This window comes from Rhincodon typus, chromosome 9 (assembly GCF_021869965.1).
Source record: "Rhincodon typus isolate 14 chromosome 9, sRhiTyp1.1, whole genome shotgun sequence".
Lineage (NCBI taxonomy): Eukaryota > Metazoa > Chordata > Chondrichthyes > Orectolobiformes > Rhincodontidae > Rhincodon > Rhincodon typus.
In genome coordinates this window covers 47,292,777-47,317,739 of record NC_063340.1, presented here as the reverse complement: position 1 = coordinate 47,317,739, position 24,963 = coordinate 47,292,777, and the positions used below count along the sequence as shown (strand labels likewise).

General features: G+C 40.5%; 1 protein-coding gene across 3 annotated transcripts in view; it reads right to left on the bottom strand.

Moving 5' to 3' along the window:
• The window catches only part of nrxn1a (neurexin 1a), a 1,567,205-nt gene that overhangs the window by 737,994 nt on the left and 804,248 nt on the right, over nt 1-24,963 (bottom strand). For all 3 annotated transcript variants that reach the window (XM_048601292.1, XM_048601293.1, XM_048601291.1), the window contains 4 exons: nt 19,113-19,235; nt 6,576-6,957; nt 5,361-5,551; nt 967-1,140 (listed from right to left, as the gene is read on the bottom strand). In XM_048601292.1, the coding sequence (XP_048457249.1) occupies nt 967-1,140; nt 5,361-5,551; nt 6,576-6,957; nt 19,113-19,235 (870 nt within the window). The remainder of the gene's footprint in view (nt 1-966; nt 1,141-5,360; nt 5,552-6,575; nt 6,958-19,112; nt 19,236-24,963) is intronic.

Genomic DNA, 24,963 nt, shown 5'->3' with positions numbered 1-24,963 from the left:
TTGGTGGCGGTGGTGGTGGTGAGTTGCTGAGAAATCTACAAGATCTGTCTTGATTGCATTTGCTGTTTGATGCACTTTTTATCACAGTCCATTACCCATGTCTACCACATTAATTCTGGGTATCAGAATATAAAGTGTACTTTGATTGCATTATTGTTCTTATATTGCTTAGTTAAGTTAATTGGTATTTGTTCAAAACCCAGATCCTTGTGGTTTTATTGTCTTAAGGCCCTCTGGATTTTACACTTTAGTTATGATAAAAATTAAGTTACTGGTCCCTAGTTAGATTTTCAAATACATTTGGTTAGTAAGGTCTGGGATTTTAACAATATTTCAGTGAATTAGAGAAATATGCCACTTTTATGTTGTATTAAACAACAAAAGTAAATACTTTGAGAGAATACTTTGCATTTTATGATTGAAGTATCAGCATTTTAATTACTTTCGGAATATATAATTCTCACTTATGACTGCAAGCTTGAAAAATACTGCATGCAATATACTTGAATGAAGACTTAACAAAATCATATTAAATTTTCTTTCACCACTAATTAATAGAAGCATTAACTAATTTTTTCTAAATGGGCACATACTTCAATTAATAGTAAGCAACATCACTTAGTAATTTCTAATACATGATGATTTATACATTCTGAAAACATGTGTTGAGGCATCGAAAATGCCTAGGAGGACAAAAAATTCAAATCCTGCCTACAAAATCAATCCATTATTCTTTTGTTACCTAATCTTTATACAGTTTCAGTGACTTGATTTTAGCTTAAAAGTGTTCAGTGAGCTGAGGCATTTCTGTCAGAAAGTATCAGCACTCTAAAGATTAAACATAACAGGATAATATCGACAAATAAAATGATGTTGCAAAAGATATTGAAACAACAACAAATATGCTGGATTCTTTATAGAATGATGGTGATTGATTTTGCTCTCGAGGGAGAGAATGAGGGATACCTTCACAGTCCCGTTCAATCTGCCCATTGCAGTACAAAGCATCAGAAATTAGGTCAGGTAGTCGTCCATTCAGGTCTACTGAAGCCAAGCAGCCTTGAAATCCCTCCCTCGATGCCACCAGCTTTGGTAATGTTTTGTACATGTCTTTGGCAATTCCTCCAATATACAAGTCTCCTAAGGATTGGGGAAAATATAAATCGAATTAACACAGTCTTAAATCTTATTGATTTAACTTAAGTCATCAAACAGTAATTCCGGAAATGAAAACAAAGAACTGTGTGGCTTCATGGGAACTTTGATTTTGTGATTACGAAAATAAATTTTAATGAAGCATTCTGATCAATGCAATTTCAAGCATGGTTTGGTCACAACTTCCTGAATGCATCCAAAAGTGAAAAATCCACCTATAAAAAGAGTCAGGTTTAGCATAGCATGGACTGTTGTTCCACAATCTCCCATTTCACACATATTTCACAACGTTTTCAGCATCTTTAGTTTTTGATTGTAGTGTAAACAATGCCATCCACTTTCATTTTCCTTGCAGTCATTGTACTGTACTTCGAAAATTAACATTGTAAAGGAGGTGAAGGTAAGAACAAGAATTCATTCACTTTGTAAGCATCACTTCCCACAAAGGAAATCCTTTGTAGGCTACACACTGAATGACATTCAATGAACCTGATGAAACAAAACCTTCCAGTCGGTATTTAACACAGTCCCTTCAAATTTCTGGATATTATTTGCTTGTGAATATTATATGACTCATTGTACTTCAACAATCCAGAATGACACTATACTTCTACATTGCTGTATTCCATTGTTGTCTAGTTCCAGCAACCTACACAAATGTTCCTGCCAAATATTAATCACTTTTGACATTAAGTACTTTCAGCACTTGAATTCGTCAAGATGCGTATTTAAAACATTAATAGTAAACATTGCAATGAATTGGTATGAGCAAAAGATGAGCAAATAGTAAAAATGATGTTATTTCCCTATTTTGTGTGTCTTTACGATGTAATTATCAGTGACTGTACAAAGTACTGTGCAGCTGTTATTTTCGATCTACCTCTAAGTGGATGAAACTATTGCTCCTGCTACTGATTCCATTTAAAAATACAATTTTGTAAGCCACAGCAAAAACTTGCACTCCCGACATGAATGTGGATCCATTGGCAAGAGATGTTAGGAGTCGTGGCAAAATGAGATTGAAGTAAACCATGATGATATAACTGATTTTAACATGATTTTGTCATCAGTGAGTGATGTAGAAACAACATGACAGGATAAAGGTTTTAAATGCTATACCAGTGCGTTGTATTGAATAACCTAGAGTGATACTGTACACAAGGGGCTGGAGAAGCTTACTCCAGACATAAGGAATAAGTGGCTTATGGAGCAGTGCATGTGCAGACACCCACAGCTCAGAGATACTCCAGACAAGTATCACAGTATTCAGATAGCAGTATTTGCTTGAAGCACAGGGCAAAGCACAATGGCAACTAAGGAAAGAACATCTAGAGCCAGGATAGGACATTAAAATAGGCACAAGGTCACAACTGAACAAAGAAGACTCTGAAGACAGGCTGAGACCTCATAAGATTGGAGTAAAATAAAACTGGAAAAGAAGAAATCTCCAAAGACAGAGGAATAAATGGATTTTGAAAGACTTCAATTACAGGGCTACAGAGCAGGAAGACTCAGAGGATAGAAAAATCAACCTGGGGACACTTTGAAAGCTAACCATAAACCTGCCATGCTCTGGAGAGTTAAAATACAGGATCAGAACATTTCAAAGTAAAAGCCCAAGTACTCAGTCAGGTCAAACATAGAAGTACCGTACTTTAGCCCCAAAATAAATAGTGTGCTGGAACAGGTGATATATAGTTGGTATTCCAAGAACCAACAGAAGTCCTTTGTAATGGATTGATACCATCAAGAGGGGTGTGGCTAGGTTGAAAGGTGCATTGAGGCCATAAAGTAGCTGATGTGAGGAATGAGAAGTATCAGATTTTCCTTAAACCAAGTAGGGTTTAATGAGGAAATCCAATTCATTAAGCAGCCAGAAATCAGAGCCCCAAATTGTTCAATGGTGCAAAGATATGTCAGGGATTCTTCAGATATGATTGGATGGGTAGGACACAAGATGGTATTGCCACGCTCACAGAAGCCCAGCAAAATGCCAAAAGAGTGGGATCAATATCATCAACCACATTAGATTGTACGAGATTGGGTCAAAACTGATCTGCATTCACAATGAATGCCCAGCAGGAGGATCCGAGTGCTATAAGTGTGAGCAGTCACAATATTCAGAATATTCTCTAATAAGAGAAACTTTATCAACTCAAAAGGATAAAAAGGACTTGCAAAAAGAAAACATCCAAAGTAGCAGAAATTACGTAACAAGGAAGAATCTCAGGAAATATACAGAACAAAAGGTGAAGACAATTTTTATAGGTAAGATGAAAGAGAGTCTAAACAGACTTGGGACTATCACCTTGAAGGTACAAGTGTTTGCGACTGAATTTAAATTCAACGCGGGAGCAGTTATTTCAATGCTGGCGGACAGATTGCTACAGTTGAAGAATGTCAACTGATTGAGAGTCAGACCAGCTAGCATACAATTCCAAATTCAATGAAGTATAGATCTTCAGGTGGATGGGCAAATGACCCTCAAAGCTGAGTCACAGAGGACAACATGTCAATGAGACATTTCACACACTGAGAACTCAGAATACTTTACTGTTGAGAAGAAATGCAGGTATTTGTCAATGTGTTTTACTTCAGAATGAAAACTGAAGAGAATTTTGATAAGAAATTCCAGACTTATTTCAAGGCTGAAGCAAACCGATGCAGCAGTATCACATTTCTCTGCAAAAAGATGTTAAACCCATCTTCTTGCACACTGTCAGGAAGTTCCTTATCCTGTGCTGTCTCTGCACCATGCTCTGCTCAGTCCTCACCTTTGTGTTTGTTGATTCACATTGCTCCAGTCTATCAATGTCTCAACTTAAAATGTTTCAATGTTATTTTTAAATTCTTTTTTGGCACTGGCAATCCCTATCTCTGTTATTGCCTCGGGCTCTCAATCTTCTGAAATATCTGAGCTCCTCTAATTCTGGACTCAAGTGCATCCTAATTTTCATCACTTGGACAAGCTGGCCAAACATTTGGCTGCCTGGGGCTTATGTTCTTGTATTACCTCTCCCCATCTCTCTACAACTCTATCTCTCTCTGCTCTTTTAATACACCTGCTTGCAAGGCTGCGTACTCAGCCCCTTAATATACTCAGAGTCATAGATTGATAGACTCATACCACATAGAAACAGACACCTGGGGTCCAACCAGTCCACGCTGACCATGTTCTCTAACTAAACTAGTCACATCTGCCTGCATTTGGCCCATATTCCTCCAAACCTTTCCTATTCATGAACTTATCCAAATGTCTTTTAAACATTGTCACCGTACCTGCATCCAACACTTCCTCTGGCAGTTCATTCCATGCATGAACCACCCTCTATGTAAAAAAGTTTCCCCCTCATGTCTTTTTAAATCTTTCTCCTCTCACTCTAAAAGTACGCTGCCTAGTTTTGAACTTCCTTACACAATCAAGGCTGTGTGGCCAAATTCAGCTCTAACTCCATTTGCAAATTTGCTCTTTACACTACCATAAGTGGGTCAGATCTCAAACAACGATGATGCAGAGTACAAAAAGGAGACAGTGAGCTTAGTAGCTTGGTGTAAAGGCAACAATCTCTCTCTCTCAGTGTCAGTAAAACAAAGGAGCTCGTCATCATCTTAGGAAGCAGAGTGGAGGACACAGCCCTGACTGTGGAGGTGGTCAAGGGCTTCAAGTTCCTCGGAGTAAATATCACCAACAATTTGTCCTGGTCCATCCACGTTGATGCTACAGTCAAGAAAGCACACTGATGCCTCTACTTCCTCAGAAGGCTAAGGAAATTCAGCATGTCCACAATGACTTAGCAATTTTCATAGATGCACCATAGAAAGCATCATATCCAGATGCATGACAGCTTGGTTATGGCAGCTGCTCTATTCCAGGTTTATTCCTCAATTTTTGTCTTCATGGGCAAACCAAGAACGCTGAACACAGTCAAATCTAGCCTATATTCTTATGTCCAAATTAATAATGGTATAAAACACCAGTGCAGGTCAAAATGAATTCTTGGGCATTCTACCTGAACGTGAAAACATAAACTGGCCAGATCAAATCCTGAGAGGCAGTGATAAGTCTGAAGAAATCTGGTAAGGCCGAGAATCAATACAGAATAAGAATATTGGAAGATAACGTGTAAGGATTAAACCAGCACTCTTTGTTTTTAGAAAAGGGAAGAAATTCTGCTTTATTAGAGAATAGGTCAACAGTCCCTTACCTTTCAGATCGAGATTTCTGGCTCCGACTGTGTTTTGAGTGATGAGTTTGGAGTTAATCTTCACAGTGTGCAAGTTGCTTGCATCCCTTGAAATCAGCACATTGTGCCATTTATTATCGTTCAGTGGTTTGTCAGAGTTACCTTTAATGAGGGAAGGGCCAGTACCTAAATCGAATACATAATGTAAGTACCTGTGGAGGGAAGAAATAAGGAAGTTAGTTATTAGCTCACAGATACTAGAACAGGACAGTGTTGGTTCAGATTAGAATAGAAATCTCCAAAAGGAGTTTGGTTTGTTGGGGTGGGGGCAGAATCAGGTAGGAGGGTAGTGGCTGGAGGGTCCTGCTGCCTTCTCATCTTTACCCTGAGTAATTCTGGGGAGGGGAAGCTCTGCTGCCAAGTAAGGGCCTGAAGCAGGCAATTATTACCCACATAAGGACTTCATCTCCTTACTGCTGGAATTCAGCCAGCTGTAGATGGAGTATTTGCCATGTGGGAAACCTTACAAACTCCAGTGCGCTCGCTTACTCAAAGTACTCCGTGCCGAATCTGGCAATGGAAAGGGAATGTCTGCTAAGAGCCAATTCCTCCCCTTCTGGTTGACTCACTTCCCCTGGGCACTCCAAACACCATTACTTTCCTGTTCCCTGGATTCCTCAAGGATTCTAGGTCTCAGGTGGACACACTGTTAGCAGTAGTCACCTCTCTTGCTGGTGCTGCTGGCCTCTAATTGTCTGCCAGCTCTCAAGAGTTAGGATCCCCATCTGCTGGATTTCAGGGTAGAATTGCTGCTTTCCAGAGAAGTGCCTAGTTGGACATTAATCCACTGGGCTTTGTCAACAGGAGATTCAGAGATCTTCCTGGCTCTTTATCCAGTGGGAGAAACCTTCATCAATCCAGTTAAATACCTCTCATTGTGTCCTTCTGTTCATGTCTCTTAAAGGCAAAATGTTTTCGACTACAATGTAACTCTTAACGACATAGTCATGCAAGAATCTTTACGTAGATCAATTGTTTTCCTACGCACTATGAACAGGGAAAGTTTCAGATACAGCAGCAAATTTTGCTAAATATTAGTATGAGGGAACAGAATTATGATTAAAACTATAATGGCAATAAAGTATGCAAGCATAATCTCCAAAAATGTAACTTGGTAAACTTAATTTCAGATTTTATACATGTACTGTATTTGAAATGTAATGAGTCCAATCATACCCTTTAACGAGTTCAATCACAATGAAATCATTGCCATCCCCGCTGTTGAACAGTATCAGTCCATCAGCTGATGTGGTCTTGAATTGGAAGAACAGATGCATGGAGGTGTAGGCTTGCAACGTGGACAGTGCTACATAGCTGGACTTTGTCTTGAAGGTCACAGGGTCAGCAATAATATTTTTTAAACCAAATCTGGCATTGAGCTCACAGTAGTCGATATCACCATTTTTGCACAAGTCAATGTAAGGCATGCCATTGAACATTAGGCTCTGTAAATGACCAATGAAATTTGAAGGGATGTTTGACATGTATCGTCTCTCCGTCACTATGCCTGTTTCAATATTGTGGAACTCGAGGCGCGTATGATCTCCTGTCATTTGATCTGATAAAGGAAAGAAACAATAAGGTATATAAAAACCACTTTACATCCAAAAGTATTAAGGAAACAATGCAATATATGTTTATGAACAAGTTCACCACTATTTATTGTCTAAAATCCATTCAACTCACCTCATTCTAAATTCTTGCACCCATTAATTATAAATGAATTTGTTTCAATTATTTTCCTAGAAGGACTCCAATAATTTACCAGATTTAACAATAAAATGTTGCAATGCAACCAAAGCTATTTGAGTCACCCCAACATAACGTACTTGTTCTTTCATGCAAACTGTTATGATATCCAGCAGATGGCGCAATTTATACACTTGTGATTCTGACTGATTAAAAAAAACAAGAAGAAAACTTTTCTATCATCGGCAGAAGAAGAAAGCAATCTACAATCTATCATCATGATATACATAGGCACAAGTGTTTGATCATTCACCAGCACCTAACATTTACAAAAACATTGCAATTAGCAGAAAATAATAACAAAATATCTCACTGTTACTGCATTTTACTTAGCATTTGCTTTTTGCAGTGTATTTTTGTTGTGTTGTGAAATCTCTATTTCATTCCATCAAACCAACTGATAAACATTTACCATAATTAAAAAAAAAGTCAAACTAAATTCAGATTTCTACTCATTAGCAATCATGCAGTTAAGAATGAGGAAAGACATTGTTCAAAGGAATTTATTTTTGTGCAGGAACGTGACATTGAAACCATATCTTCTAAAATTGCATAAATCAGACATCACACTCATAATAAAACATATCTTCGCATTGGCTAGAATCTTAAAGTGTTTTCATTCGTAACATATGTCCCTGTTTCACGTCGAAAAATACTGAGATTGCTTTAATGAAATGCATTCTGAGAACTAAGCATTTAGCTTGTTCCAAATTGCACTTCAAGGCTTCAGAGAATGGCAGCAGCACTGTGATGCTTGTGCTTGAGAACACGCTAACTGTGGGGCTAATTGATCTCACAACCATCAAAATGTGTTACAGGAGAAGTGAGAAAGGCATGGCGATATCAGTCCCTGGATCCTGGGTACATGCTGACACTTTAGTGAACAATAAAAATCAATTTAACCTTGTGGTACCTTCTGGATCTTTTGTAAATTGAGCAGTGACTGTAAGAATTTTCAATAAGACTTCTTCTGCCCTTGAATAGTAATTCAAAACCATGAATATATCCATGACAGATACCAATGTTTCTTTTACTAAATTCATCCCGAATGGGATGCTTGTTTATTTTTGAGTAATAGTTTGCATATTACAGGGGCTCGGCTAGCTCAGTTGGCTGAGTGACTAGAGTATTGTGCAAAATGAAGCTAACAGAGTCTTTTCAAACCCTGTATGGGCTATTGTAGTTGATAGAGGCCTGCTTTCTCACTTGCCTCACACTTTATGGAGTGGTTACCTTCAAGCTATACATCATCAAATATTTCACCACTGGTCCTTTGTGGACTATGACTCCTTACATACATACACATTTGTATTTTTTAAACTGTGAAGGATACCACTTCTGATCTCAGTATGAGGACGAAGCTTTCCTAAAACAGCCGAAAGATTCTCATTTCCCACCCCATGTTGTGGCTTCAATTGCAATGTCAGTGAAATCTTCCTGCAATTGTCCCTTGCCTTGACATTGACAGATCCACATATATGCAGTTCTTGCAGTATGGATATATGGTGGGGACAGGATGCGTCGGGTATAATTTTAAACTTTGGATGGCAGCATTAAAAATCTATTGCACCGCATGCGGTAAGTGGCCCTGCAAAGTGACAGCGGAGTCTGCCTCCAGTGGTCCGAGAAGCTCTGATTGTACTTTACATGATTCAAGCAATTATCGACCTGAAGTTGTAGATTCTGTCCTTCTGAGACAAGAGGTTGGAAACCAAGCCATATCAGTGGGCGAAATGGTAGCCTGGAAGAGAATGGAACTGCATCCCCCCAACTATATCCCCACCCCCCCACCCCACCCCCAACTGATCCAGCCATTGAATAAGGTGCAATTCAGCCAATTTGTGGACTCCATGTGGGTTCCCAGCCCACATCTACGTGAAACAATGGGCTACTCGTCCAATGGCTTTGCAATCGAGGCATGGAGCAGGAGGGCCAGAAGTAGTCAGAATGTGAATTATTAAAGGGGCAGCTGGCACCACTCTGTGCGCATTGGTCAACCTCATCCATTTCACAAGGAGGAAAGGAGGATTATGTATTGTGTAGGGAAGCTGTGTATCTCACTGGAGGAGAGTCTTAAATGTCTTTTCTCACCTGAAGGGAGTAACTAGTAAGGTTTCTTATCAAAGATGAAGAGATTAATCAGAAGAAAAAAAGTAGGAAAGTCAGCAGGGAGAAACGTTGCTGGATCAGAGTGACCACAGGTGTGTTTCCCTAAGCGGCAGAGGGATGTCAGAATATACAGTCAGAAAGGTGAAAGGAGAATCCCCGCGGTTTGATGAGGACTCCCTGAGAGCCCTGTCTAGGCCAACAGCAGAAATTGACAGCTCCTCATGCCAGCTGATCATTTAAGGACACCTCCCAGCTTCTCTCCCAAAAATAATCTGGATGGAGTTTGCAGTGGAGGTCAGCAACAGTGGAATCACTATTTGGATCTGGAAGCAGTGTTGAAAGCAAATGAACGATTGAGTGAGATCAGCTGTAAAGCTTAATCACAGAAGTGGGCATAGAAGGAAAGGTAATTTGAAGGTGCCATCTGGGCATTGAATTGTCCGGCACCCAGAGGTGTGAGGGGAGAGGATACAGGCATTACAATAGAGAAAGACCAGAGGATGATGAAGGGTTTGCAAATGTGATGGGTGGGGATTGGAAAGACAATGGCTGGAGCACTGTCATTGCCTCGCACAAGGTGGAGGAACCACATTTTGTTCCTGCACCTGTATGAGTTTGACTGAGGTACCACATGATCAGACCGGACCAATTCATGACGGCCCAGGGCAGCGGCTCACACCTCAAGGCCGAAGAAAACTCAAGCTGGTGAGGGCGCTGCCCACTCACCCATACAGCTGCCAGAGACAAAGAAATGGAGACAGCTTCTGGGATGGCAGTGAGAGGATTGAAGGAGTTGGTCCAGATGCTGAATCCCAGTGGGTATGATGAGTCGCTGGCGTATGTGTGAGAACGATGCTGAATGCCCAGCTGGACCGGCTTGGAGATATGGCTGGGTTATGAGAGGATTTCTTTGCTATGGCAAGGACTTTGGAGGTGTCCATCCAGATGTTAAGCACTGCATTCCCCCAGTCGTCAGAGTGCTCTGCCTCTGCCCTGGTCAGGATGGTGACTGCCTTGGAGGACCAGGTCCAGCCGATTACAGAAGCACTGAGAGGTGTTATGACCAGGACTCTATCACCCTCAGGCTGGGTCCTCAGGACGTACAACCAGGGCCACAGAGGAACCAGAGTCTGGACACACGACATTGTCCCTCCCAGGTAAGCATGGAGCTACCATCATACCTCAATGCCAGTGAGCAGGTGGTTCCACCTGCAAGTTCCTTTCAGGGTATTTCTGATGGACACATAATACTTCACTCCACCACTATGCCTTTGACCAAACCACAGTCTGTTTCTGCAGAGACAGGAGGTATCTGAGCTTGAGCATTATCCATGGCTGTTCCCTTGTGGCCAAAGCAAGTCAGAGAACGACATCCAAATATATCCAGCACAGAGCATGAAAACAAGTCTAAATATCACTATCAATAATCACAAGTTGTTCAATTTTGTTGTCCTTTGATCACCCCAAATTGTGAAGGGGGTTTTGATCAGTAAACATTTGTTTTATTTGTGTCAGGGGTAAATTCATAGCTTTATTAATGCTTTAAGTTAGAGAAGAAACACAAAGTTATTAGCAGATAATTCAAGATGTTAAAATAGATGTTGGATGGATTTGAGTTAAGTGTTGGCTATTGTCCTGAGTTATAATGTGAACGTTCTTTCATTAGGAGGTGGTATGGTGACACTGCAGCTGGACTGCAGGCTGTTCAGATCTGTACAATGTGTATTCTGAAACATCCGCATTATTAATATATCATGTATCTCATTGCCATCAAGGTGATCCATTGCAGGGCCCTTCATCTGTCCTATTGTGGTTTGTCAATGCCTTTGGGGAGTTAATCAGAGGATTCAATGTCATCTTGTGGTTCCTCTTCCTCCATAGCATCCCCTCCATGCAATGCACAGTTGTATCCTTATCCCCAAGCAGTCCAATTTCCAAAGCATCATGCCCATTGACCCAGCCTGGTACTTTATAGTTCCTCAACATCAAAGAGACATGATCACTGCCTGAATACCTGGCACTTATTTGTTGCTGATGGTCACACACTAATTGGGCATTGACAGAATGAAAAGCTTCCCTGTTGGTGATTGCACAGGGGTAGCCTGCTGCTGCTTTGTTGGGTTGTGAGATAGTTAGTCTATGAAAGTACTTGTGAAGCTTGTTATTGCAAAAAAAAAGAAAAAAGTCCTCAGGCTCTTTCAGACTAGCTGTAGTGGTTCATGGCAAGTTCAATAAGTTGGTCAGCACATTTGGTTGTTTAGGCCACAGCTAGAGTACTGTGTGCAGTTGTGGAATCCACATTATAGGAGGGATGCGATAGCATTGGAGATGGTGCAGTGGAGTTTTACCAAGATGTTGCCTGGACTGGAGAGTTTTAGCAATGAAGAAAGATTGGACAGACTCGGCTTATTTACCTGGAAACAGAGGAGGGGGAGGAATATAATTGAGATGTATAAAATCATGAGAGGCATTGATAAAGTAGACAAGGAGGAGATTTTCTCCTTGGTGGAGGGATCAATGATTGGGGACATAGATTTAAGGTAAGGGGCAGGTGGTTTAGAGGAAACGTTAGGAAAAATATTTCACCCAGATGGTGGTGGAAATCTAGAATTCACTGCCTGTAAAGATGGTGGAGGCAGAAACCCTCATAACATTGAAGATGTAGCCAGATATACACTTGCAATGACAAGCCATACAAGGCTTGTGGTATTCATTTCAGGGATGTGGGCGTCGCTGGCTGGCCAGCATTTCTTGCCCATCCCTAGTTGCCCTTGACAAGGTGGTGGTGAGCTGCCTTTTTGAATCCCTGCAGTCCTCCTGCTGTGGGTTGACCCACAATGCTATTAGGGAGGGAATTCCAGGATTTTGACCCAGCGACAGTGAAGGAATGGCAATAGATTTCCAAGTCAGGATGGTGAGGAACTTGGAGGTGGTGGTGTTGCCATATGTCTGCTGCCCTTGTCCTTCTAGATGGAAGTGGTCGTGGGTTTGGAAGGTGCTGTCTGAGGATCTTTGGTGAATTTCTGCAGTGCATCTTGTAGATAGTACACACTGCTGCTACTGAGCGTCAGTGGTGGAGGGAGTCAATGCTTGTAGATGTAGTGCCAATCAAGCGCGCTGTTTTGTCCTGGATGGTGTCAAGCTTCTTGAGTGTTGTTGGGGTAGGCCAAGTCCAAGAAAATTGGATTAGGATAGTTAGGTGGTTGTTTTTGATCAACACAAGTCATGGTAGTATTGTAGAACAGAAGGACCTCGGGGTTCAGGTACATAATTCATTGAAGTTTGTGTCACATATAGACAGGGTGGTTAAAAGGGCATTTAGCACTCTTGCCTTCATTGCTCAGTCCTTCGAGTAAGGGAGTTGGGAAATCATAGAAGTTATATAAATTCATAAAAGAATGAGGGATTATGGATAGAGTTAATAGTAGTTGTCTTTTCCCTAGGATGGGGGATTTCAAGACTAGTGGACACAATTTTAATGCGAGAGGAGAGAGATTTTAAAAAAAAAGACATGAAGGGCAAATTTTTTTTACACAGAGGGTGGTTCATGTGTGGAATGAACTTCCTGAAGAAGTGGTGGATGTGGGCATGATTACAATGTTTAAAAAGACATTTGGATAAGCATATGAATAGAAAAGGTTTGGAGGGATATGGGAGCAGGCAGGTGAGACTAGTTTAGTTTGGGATTATGTTCAGCATGGACTGGTTGGCCCAAAGGCTCTGTTTCCGTGCTGTATGACCCTATGGGCCAAATGTCCTTTTTCTGTTCTGTATAACTTTATACCTCTATTGGAAAAATAGATCCGTGAACATCTGAATGTAACAATGAGCTGTAGGTTGGATAACTCTACATAGGTCATTACACAGAGCCTGAAAAGATCCACAAAGAAAATCTAAGGGCGACGGTCAGTTTTATAACCATTGGTACTATGTATCCCATGACACAGATGGAAGCTCTTCCGCCAGCCAGCATGTCACCAAGAGATCTTACAGGGTCTGGAGACCATCAGTCTTCCTCAGCACTGGGACATTTGCAAGTAGTCCAATTTATCTTTGTAAACTCTGTTGGCCACATAATGCCCTCTAACGCACCTTTGAAGTTCCATCATTCTCTCCTCTGTTGACCTTTCATCCTATACATGAAGGGCAATACGGACTCCTTTTGATCAATCCTGCAGCTGTGCTACTCCCTTTCCCATTCACCCTCTCCTCCTTACTGCAGGTTGGTCTCCCACATATAAAAAATAGTACTATCCCCACTTCCAGAGTACCTCACAGAGTGAAGTACTGACGATACAGCAATTATGAAAAGAAAGTGGCTGCAGGTTTCAAGTATCCTATGCTCATATTAACAAAAAACAGATTTCAGTTAAACTTCCACTCAGAAGTGCTGATGTCTACCAGCTGGCTAAACTGTTGAAGTGTGCCATTGCTTCCAGCAGCTGCTTTTCAATCTGCTCTGACAAGGAAAGTGATTAAAAGTTGAGTTCACAGCACGGCTCCATCACACCCAGAGACCGCATTGTAGCTGACTGCATATTTCTTTGCAGAGGATTGCTGTCCTAATGAGCTGTAAAGCTCAACAATTCTCAACCTTTGCTGAGTGAGTTCCTGACTTCTGGGGTCGCTTGCCCGCTGTTTTCCAGTGTTCCCATGGGAATGTGCCCAGCGTCATGCACTGGTTATTACATTAATGTGGATGGAGAACAGAACCCCAAGCCTGGCAAGGTAACTTTCTGCCCAGCATATCCGTCTCTAAGAGCTGCTAACATTCAGAGGACCAGCAGTTCCACAACTCCAGTAGGGACCACTGCTGAGACTTCAGACCACAGGTTTCCCTGGGGGCTGGAAAATAATTGCGCTGAAATTCCCAGGGGGAGATAATGTCTTCCAAAGCCTTCCCGAATGATCAGCCAGACCACCAGATTTGTGAGTCAAGCAACACACGTTATGTTGTAAATCAAATAACGCAGAAGATGAGTCACACAGTGTCTTCAAATCACAAGATGTCCTATTTGAAAAAGTGCTCATCATCACAGTGGAATGTTCAGAGGCATTTAAACAGTTTTCCAGTGAGTTAGTGAATGAGAGAGAGAGAGAGAGTGTATGCATGTGGATGAATGGCTGAGTGAATTGTGAGTGGGGAGGATGTGAGAGGGAGCAGGATTGTCTTGGTAAGTAGGATATGTCAGACAAGTGGGTAAGTGGAAGAGTTGCAGCCGGCTGGGGTGGCAGCTGGGTATGGTAGCAGGCAGGTGAGGTGGATAGTCAGGTCGGGAGGGATTAACAGGTTGGGGTGAGAGTCAGAGGGTTGAAGGGGTGGATGGTGTGCACCAGTCAGCAAAAGTCTGGAGGTGGGTAGAGTCTAGTCAGGTCTCTTCTGCTCGGGGAGTCAGTGTTGAAGGGGTGTAAGGTGGGCAGGGAAGGACATCGTGGAGGAGGTGACTAAGATTATTTTCTAGCCCCCAGGGAAACCTGTGGTCTGAAGTCTCAGTAGTGGTCCCTACTGGAGTTGTGGAACTGCTGGTCCTCTGAATGTTAGCAGCTCTTAGAGACGGATATGCTGGGCAGAAAGTTACCTTGCCAGGCTTGGGGTTCTGTTCTCCACCCACATTAATGTAATAACCAGTGCATGACGCTGGGCACATTCCCATGGGAACACTGGAAAACAGCGGGGAAGTGACCCCAGAAGTCAGGAACTCATTCAACAAAGGTTGAGGAGTTAGAATAAGATTTTTCCATCGAACATTTCCAGGGTAATTATCCAACCATGTAAGGAGAAAAAAACAACTGCACATGTTGGAGATCTGAAATAAAAACTGAAATTGCTGGAGAAACTCAGCAGGTCTGGCAGCATCAAACTGGAGAAGAGTCACTGGATCTAAAATGTTAACTCTGCTTTCTTTCCACAGATGCTGCTAGACCTGCTGAGTTTCTGCAGCAATTCTGTTATTGATACAGGTAAGTAAGTCAGAGCAGTTCAAGATCCCCGACTGTAACTCAGAGCCAAAGGGATTTTCATAGGGACCCTGGAGTGGAGCAGTTGCTGTTGGCAACTTCCCTGGAAATTCCCATTGAGTGAGTTAATCAGGACTTCCAAGGCGTTCTGGTACCAATCTTGGATCATATGTCTTGTCTTGGACTTTTGCAAACTGGAAGATCTGGATTAGTTATTTTAAATTATTTTTAAAAATAATAAAAGTGAACGAAGCTTTATTTATGATATTTATAGTGTAATGGCCAGTGAGATCAAAGCATCAGTACTCATGCCTTAACTTGTATTCACTAGAAATCAACGATGTAAACTCCCTGGACATTCAATACCTTAGAGATAAACTGCTTATCGGAAATTTACAGAAAACATTTACACGTTGAAGAGGCAATTACACGAGAGTTACTTGCGCGAATTTATTTTGCATCACAAAATTTGAATAATCATTTGTATAAATCCAAATGAAAATGTGTGCAATGAGCTAGAAACAAGGAAATTGCAAATGTGGCCATTAAAAACAGTTCAGTTTGAACACTTCAGAATTAGACTGAAATACAACATGATATGTAAGAATAAAACAGAAAGAAGAACTGTAGATGCTGAAGACCTGAAACAGAAACAGAAATTGCTGGACGAACTCAGCAGGTTTAGCAGTATCTGTGCAGAGAAAGCAGAATTAATATTTCAATTCCAGAAGACAGGTCACCAGAGTTGAAACGTTGACATTGCTTTGTCTCCACAGATGAAATGGAGGATGCAGAGTTTGCTGTCTTCATTTAACGTTCAGATTATTTCATTGCTTATTTGCTCAATCTTTTCATCGTGCTTTTGAAGAATTATGAGTATGAGCCAGCACATTATTTATCTTTCAATGCATTAAATGCTTTTGAAATATGTAACTGTTTAGTTATTTTATATTAATGATTGTAAACTAGTTGTGGCTCTGAAACTTTGCTTCATGGTAGCAACCTGGAATATCGGAGTTGAAAGAAACACCCTGACAGAAGACACGTTCACAGTGGGTTTGAGGATGCAAGGCAGGATGGTCAATTTAGTCGAGAAACAGCCTTGCCAATACCAGTAAGGTGTACAAAACAAATTAAACTGGACAATAGAGCTGTCCTCAAATCGAGATAATAGACATTTTTGTGCTCAAAACAATAATCATGCCTCCATCACCATGGCTCTTGTGATTGATAACAATGTTAGAGATAATGAAACAAACAGCCTGCATTTGTTCAAGTGTGTTTTAGGGAGGTGAATAGAGGCTTCAGGACAAGAGTCATTTGGCATGACATAATGGAATTAAGAAATAGAGAAAAATGGACAATGGACAAACCAATTGTTACTTTATATGGCACAGTGCAATATCAAAAGAATGGCAGGAAAGAAGTCAGTCATCGAGGTTGCGTTGTGAAGGCTGATCTGGCCAATCACTCTGAAGCCACATAGGAAAGGCCCCATCAATGGAGACAAACTCCAGCTCGCAAGGTTGCTAAGTAATTGGTAACTTCATAATATACTATTGGTTGTGGGTTTCATAAAAATACATCATACTTAATGGGACAATATCCAAGTTGCTTTCGGTCATTAATAGCCAAAGGAAAGGCTTTAGACCGAGTAGATAGCTATAATAGGAGTACCTATACAAAGCAATCAGATACAGTAACAGTGCATGGCTAAAGAATTCAAATCTATCAGCCTTCCTGAAGGAAAGTGAGAAGCAAGAGACACTGATTCCTCAGTGTCTGCGCCACCAAGCCATCTAGGAGTATCACTCAGGTCACCTTGAGGTAGGTTTAAATCGGTGCTGACCCCAGGAATTCAGAGCAGTGTCAAAAGAAGTTGAACAGTTCCTCAGGCAAGGCAAAGTAAATGTCAGACATTCTACCTTCTCTCTATTGCTCAACACTGCAGACATTTCCCTCAAACTCTTTTTTAATTCATTCACAAGATGAGGGTATTGCTGGCTAGGCCAGCATTTATTGCCCATCCCAAAGGGCAGTTAAGTGTCATCCATGTTGCTGTGGGTCTGGAGTCACATTTAGATCAGACCAGATAAGGATGACAGTTTCCTTCCCTAAAGGATATTCGTGAGCCACATGGGTTTTTCCAACAATCGACACTGATTATCATTAGATTCTTAATTCCAGATTTTTACTGAATTCAAATTCCACCATCTGCCAAGGCAGGACTTGAACCCAGGTCCCCAGGACATCACTCAAGTTTCTGGATTAACAGTCCAGCAATAATACCCCTAGGCCATCAGCTTCCCAATGTAACATCTAAATGAATCTCCAGGGGACCTCATGACAGTTAAAAAGTTGAGAATGAGGACAAAAGGGCCAAAATATGTTCCTTGGTCTTGGCCAATGTACCACAACATCTAGAGCAAACAATTGCTTGGCATCACAGGGATCGTGAGGATGGAATATCCACTGATTTCTCAAGACCCAGGAGGTCACCATTAATTAAATGCTGCGTGGTGACTAAAGAAAACTGTCAGGAGTAGGGTGAGTCAAGAAAATTTCTTAATTTTGGGGCTGGAGTGACAAGCTATCCATTGTGCAGCAGCTATCGGAAACACTTATTGGTGACAAGCCCTCCTGCAACTGGGTTAATCCATTTAACAGAATCAACTGGCCGTAGGGTGGGAAGGTCAACCACGGATCTTCCAGCCAGTGCATAATCCTGATGGACCTGAGGTGGCATCAGTGTTTGGATACGCTACCAAATCACCTTCAACATTGAGGAGCAAAATGTGTAGCCTTGTATGTGCATTTGCTAATTGCATTTAAAAGAAATGTAACATGCACCTGATTGAGAAGGAAGTAAGTTTAATAGACTCAAAGTAATGGACTCCCACATCCGCTGTAATATATAGTAACTGTTGACCTTGTTCACTTTCCAGGGACTCAGAACAACATGAAATAATAAGTCACAAACTGTACCCATTGAAGTACAGTACTAGTAAGTTTAAATGTTCTTTATATTAACAGAATACGATTTCACATAAAATATAAAATTAATAACATAAGCGTCCTACAAAGAAACCCTTAAACAGTGGGTGCCTGTTGAAAAGTAAATCTGAATTTGAAATTCATATTACATTACACAAATATTCCTCTTACGTTAAAACAATACTCTTCGGTATGAAGAGAATAAATAATTATTCTTTTTTAAAATTTCAAGCCATCTCTAATGACCCTTTTGAAATGGATATATCGGTTTGCAAGTTGTAAAGACTTTTGTGAACATAAAGCAAAACTAATTTTAGAGAATTTCACATTTTTAATTTGAAATATTAATTGTAAATATTTACTACAATTCCTTATTTTACCTACTCAGGCACATAGAGAGTAATGATACTTCTGAGAGTTTGCTCCCAGCAGGAGTTAAGATTATTTTCTGCTGTGGTATTTTGAGTGATTACTAATTGGTATGTTTTTAGAAGTGCCTTGGTTTGGAGCAAAATATCGAAGCAAATTTTCTCTTGCCTTCAGAGCTAAAAGTTGTACATAGTGGAGCAAATAGCTTTCATGAATTATATGCACCGTGATTTGTCCCTAAAGGGATGAATCAGTTAATAGCATTTTGACTTTGCTATTTCCATATCGATAAGGTAATTTCTCATCATATGTACAGCATCTAGAGGAGTATATAGTTGGTGGAAGATCAATTGAACTATGATGGATTTGGCAATGAATCAACTACAAATTAATGTTTGCTTAGAAACAGCATGAAATTCTTAACAGTTTCTAGGACCAACAAAACATTTTAAGAATACGATTAACAGTTATTATATACTATGAGAAATATTGAAGTGCATCCAAGGGTTACAAATCCACTAGAAATTTTATTACCTTCAATAGGTTGTAGTTCATCCACTATCAGCTTCAGGGACTTTCCTCGGCGACTTACACGAACAGTGTGCCATTCATTGTCATTGAGATTTTGTCCAGCAAAAAGCATTTCTGGACCCTTGCCTGCATAAGAATATGGCAATGGATGATTAGGTTGTGAATTCCATTCTAAACTTATTACATTTCCTTAGACTTGAACCCCAGTGAATGAATAAAAGTACTTGAGAAAGGAAAGCAATATTAAAAACCATAAAACTATGCTTTACATCATTATTCTAGGACAAGTCAAGAAAAAAAAAAGCATATTATGAAATCATGCATATCAATACATACTTAAAATACCAGTACAATTGTCTGTCATGAATAGGCACAAGTGTCTCTTTCATTACAGGAAGTCAGTTTTTCACTATTCAACTTATTATTACCTTGGCAATTATTTAACTGAATTTGGAACAATTTCACACTTTGGATATAATAACATCCAACAATCATGAAGCTTATATATTGCTGAACTATCCTTTCCAACTGTGCATCAGAATCCTTTGAAATTTCATTTACATTCCACTAACCTAGTCTCAATTTCCATTCAAGTACAAAATGCGAGGATAGTGTAATGAGTTTCATGCATTATTTTATGAATTTCCATCTACTTTGGACATCCTCCCCTCAGTTGCATTTATGCTGACAAAGCTATCAACTCTGTTGAAGTATCTTCCTTGATCCCTTCTCCCTTGCCAAATGTTTCCCAAGTTTCTATGGTCTCCACTGAAACTACCCTTTGAACTGAAATGAAACAAAACACTGCACATGCTGGAAATCTGAAACAAAACCATAAAGATGCAAGATGGTGGCAGAGTAAATAGCTCCACGCAGAGCCCTACTCTGCTCGCCAGTTCTCTTTCTCCTTCTTTCTTTGTCCTCCTTTTTTTCTCCCTTCTTCTCTCTCCCTCTGTAGTAATTCTTTACCAGAAATCCTTATAATTACCTATCTAAGGAGTCGGGAAGGAGTTGGGTCACAACTGGGAACCACTTGGGGGAAGCTGAATGCGTAGGTGTGTCCTGCAGTGACGGTGGATTGACTGTGGGCCGGAGAGAGCGATGTCGGTGAGATAGCGGTGTCAAGATTGGGCTGGTGAGGCAGCGGCAGTGAGAGCAAATTGGCGAGGCAGCCGAGAGTCAGACAAAGCAGGGATCTGGCATAGGCACGGTGTGGGCTGGAAAGACCGGAGAAGGGCTTTGGCAGAGGCATGGCGAGGGCTAGAAAGCCCTGAGTGGGACTGCGGCAGTGGGAAGGGAAGTTGGACTCTCTTAAATTATCTTTCTTTTTCTTGTCTTATTCTAAGTTAATGTGAATGGCTCTATATATGTGTGGCGAAGGTGCACACTTTTTACTGTATTTTTACATTGAATACATGTGGCAATAAATGATTCAATTCAATTCAATTCAAAGTGCTGGAGAAACTCAGCAGGTCTAGCAGCATCTGTGGACAGAAAGCAAAGTTAACATTCCTCGCCACAGACGTTGCCTGACCTGCTGAGGTTCTCCAACAATTTCTGGGTTTTTTAATCCTATCAACTATACCTGCGCCATTTTCCGGAAATCCTCTCCATCTCCTCCTCAGTGTCAAGTTACACATTTGAGGTACTTAAGCTACGACTGAAATGCAAGCTTCAATAACAATGTGATACATGAAATAATATAGAAATTACTTCTCTAAAAAGTCTGACATTTCATTCTCTAGATTTGGACGTAACTGGCAAGACCAACATTTATTGCCGTCCTAAATTATCTGGAGAAAGTGTCAGGCACACTTATTGAATTGTTGGTAATGGTTTGATGCAATTTAGCAGCTTGCTAGATTACTTCAGAAGGTCATTAAAAGTCAACCATGTCGATTGGGAAGATTGTAATCAAATCCAGATCAGAGTGGGTAAGGTCAGTATATTTCCTCTCCGAAAGGATATTAATACACTATCTTTTAAAAATGACAATGTTAGAGGAATTGTTATTCTTATTGTGAACAGGTTCTTATTTTCCTTTTATAGAAAAACAAATTCAAACCTACTTAACAAGATATGCTATTGTGAAATTTGAATATTCTCCACACGACTATACATATAATATGACAAGACAAGTTAAAAAAGAAAATCGATGAAAGATCACAGTATCCATTATATGGTGCAATTGTCTGAACAAGTCTTCCCAATCAGTCATAATGATAATTATGAAGACAGCCAAGTAGCAAGAGAGGGGGAGAAAACATGCCATATTTTAGGAAAAAAGAACTCTGGGACATTTCAGTCTTTGTGAAGTGTATTTGGAAGCAAAATAGCTGCCATAAATGAAATGGTGGTGGAGGATCAAGGCTTTAGTCAATGGTTAAAACAGCACAATAATTAAATACATGTAAATACATGGTGAAGTAAAAGAAATTCCAATACAACATAAGAACTTAAGAACATAAGAACTAGGAGCAGGAGTAGGCCATCTGGCCCCTCGAGCCTGCCCCACCATTTAATAAGATCATGGCTGATCTTTTTGAGACTCAGCTCCACTTACCTGCCCACTCACCATAACCCTTAATTCCTTTACTGTTCAAAAATTTATCTAGCCTTGCCTTAAAAACATTCAGCGACGTAGCTTCAACCGCTTCACTGGGCAGGGAATTCCACAGATTCACAACCCTTTGGGTGAAGAAGTTCCTCCTGACCTCAGTCCTACATCTGCTTCCCTTTATTTTGAGGCGATGCCTTCCAGTCTTAGTTTCACCTGCTAGTGGAAACAACCTCCCTGCCTCCACCTTATCTATTCCCTTCGTAATCTTATATGTTTCTATAAGATCTCCCCTCATTCTTCTCAATTCCAATGAGTATAATCTCAGTCTACTCAGTCTCTCCTCATTATCCAACCCTCTCAACTCTGGAATCAACCGAGTGAATCTTCTCTGCACCCCCTCCAGTGCTAGTATATCTCTTCTTAAGTAAGGAGAACAAAACTGCACACAATACTCCAGGTGTGGCTTCACCAGGACCCTACACAGCTGCAGCATAGCCTCCCTGTTTTTAAACTCCATCCCTCTAGCAATGGCAGACAAAATTCCATTTGCCTTTTTAATTACCTGCTGCACCTGCAATCCTACTTTTAGCGATTCATGCACAAGGACACCCAAGTCCCTCTGCACAGCAGCGTGCTGCAGTTTTTTACCATTTAAAACATAGTCCATTTTGCTGTTATTCCTACCAAAATGGATGACCTCACACTTATCAACATTGTACTCCATCTGCCAGACCTTTGCCCACTCACTTAGACTATCTATATCCCTCTGCAGACTTTCAGTGTCTTCTGCACACTTTGCTCTACCACTCACCTTAGTGTCAAGGTGATAGTCTGCTTCCACTTTCCAAACAGGAGTAGCCTCATAGCTGAACTTGAAAACACAGCAATTAGTGCTCTTACAGGCTTTCTCAAATGTACTTTCACGCACAATGCAGCCCTTAGCATCACTTATTATGAATGGTTATATGCCTCAATGCTCTTTCGGTGCAAGTTGCAGGATATCTCAACATGTAAAATAATATCACTGGAGTTGCAGTTAAAAATTGCAGTGCAAAAATAGCAGACACCGATGAAACCACTTGCGAATTGAAGTGGAAAATTAAGTGAGGTGCTGAATGGATAACTGCACGGCAGTGTTCTGAAGAAGGGTCACTGGACTGAAACGTTAATACTCGTTTCTCTCCACAGATGCTGCCAGGCCTGCTGAGATTTTCCAGTAATTTCTGTTTTTGTTGCATGGCAGTACTGATTTTTATTCAAATTGAAATTGATTCAAGCATTTGACTGGTTAGGCCAATTTCAGCTTTTTACTGGACAAAATTAAACAGACAAGTTAGTCTAAATATTGTGCATGTGATCGGTCCTGATATTTAATTTCTTGCAGACAAGCAGCAAGTCCAATACCTTCTGTTTATTCAATGAGGTAAGTTATACCCATACAGGACTAAATCATGGGCACAATAGGAAATAGTATTATTGACACAGTCCAAAGGTCAAAGAAGTTCAAAGGTACATTCAGTTAACATAATCTTTTAATGTATGAATCTAAAAATTCCCAGTTTGAAACATATGAAAGGTTTGATCTTATCACTTCTCTCGTCCAGATTTTCATGCCAGAATGGGGGTAGATAGTATTTAAAAATAGTGGGACATAATTCTTGGATCCCTGCCTCCACTCCCATTATTTGGTTATTTTTGCTAGTGAGTTATAAAGGTGCTGTTACTGAGCCCGCATGCTGCTGTCTTGAACTTGCTTCATTGCAGAGGCAAATGTTTTATACATCCAGCAATTTTGACAGAGTTGGACTGAGTTTTGGAGATGTGGTTCACAGCTTTTAAATTTAAAAATGTTTCAATGCTGTCTGATAATATTTCTGTTTGTATGTTCTTAATTATGTTTTTAAGCAGTAATGGAGCATGGGATTCTGCACTTAACATTGAGAGACCATGCAACTGGTCAGCATTGTGTAATGGTTCAAATGCATTTGGGTTCTTCCAACAATGGGTAAAGTTCTTCTCTGCATTCTATGATAGAGAAAATCAGAACCTGAATGTATGCGTGGAACACTTTGCTTTAGATTTTCATAAAAGGTCTGCTGACTGCCCCAAAATGCTCTCACTATGAATGTGCCAAACATGCATGCACAGTACCCATACCAGTGTTGCCAGTTTTCTACTTCATCCTGTTCACTCATATTTATTATACTTATTTGGGCACCACCATATTTTTATGTTGACAGGGCTTTCACGATTTGTGCTTGCATAAAACTTTCTGCCTGTGCAATGTGAATCTGCATTTAATGTCTTGACATTTTCTCAACCTTTGAAACTTTCTTCCTGCACAGAATCGATATCTTGAAACAATGCTGTCATGTTTTTTAAATGCTCAAGAAATAAACAATTTCTCGATTACATTTAACATGATTCTTTTTGGACTAAAGCATGCCTACCACTAATCATATATAAAATTGACAAAAATTTCTGGAATGTCCCGATCAGCAGTTACCAGAATAGGCTCAGACATAATCCTCCTAGAATCTCATTCATAGTTTATGGGGACCTTGCAGTCAACAGACACAAATAAACAATTGACTCTGCATCTCACCACAGAAGACTCTCTTATGGAGAGTGAGAACAAAAGGGAGCTATAAAAACTCATTAGGCCTGAATGGGCACCATCAGCCCAACATATCTCCCAGACAATGATCAGTAGACTTTAACCAGAAACACAGTTACCTTCATCTTGCTTGTGGAATTGCCAATACTCCTATTTATCTCCCCTGGCAAATACTGCATACTGGGCCAGAGGGAAATAAACCAATTGTTAAACTGAAACTGACACTTCAAGAGACACATCGCACAACTAAAACTGTTTGATTCTTTGAAATCAGTTTTAATTATATATCTGAACGCTTGCCTCATTCTGGTAAAAATCTAGTCAACAGTTAAGAATCTAACTGGCGACAACACAACCATACCACAGAATATAGGAGCAGGAGTAGACCAGTCAGCTTTTTGAGCCAGCTCCATCAGTCAAAATGATCACAGATCATCATCTAACTCAGTGGCATGTTTCCACTTTCTCCCCATACCCTTTAATCATTTTAGCCCTAAAAACTATTTCTGTATCTTACTCCAGGTTTAGCTAAGACTGCTTTTAGTCTACACTTCCTTTGAAACCTCGTCCAAGAAGTAAAGAGATAACAAGGTGTAGAGCTGGATGAACACAGCAGGCCAAGCAGCATCAGAGGAGCAGGAAGGCTGACGTTTCGGGCCTGGACCCTTCTTCAGAAC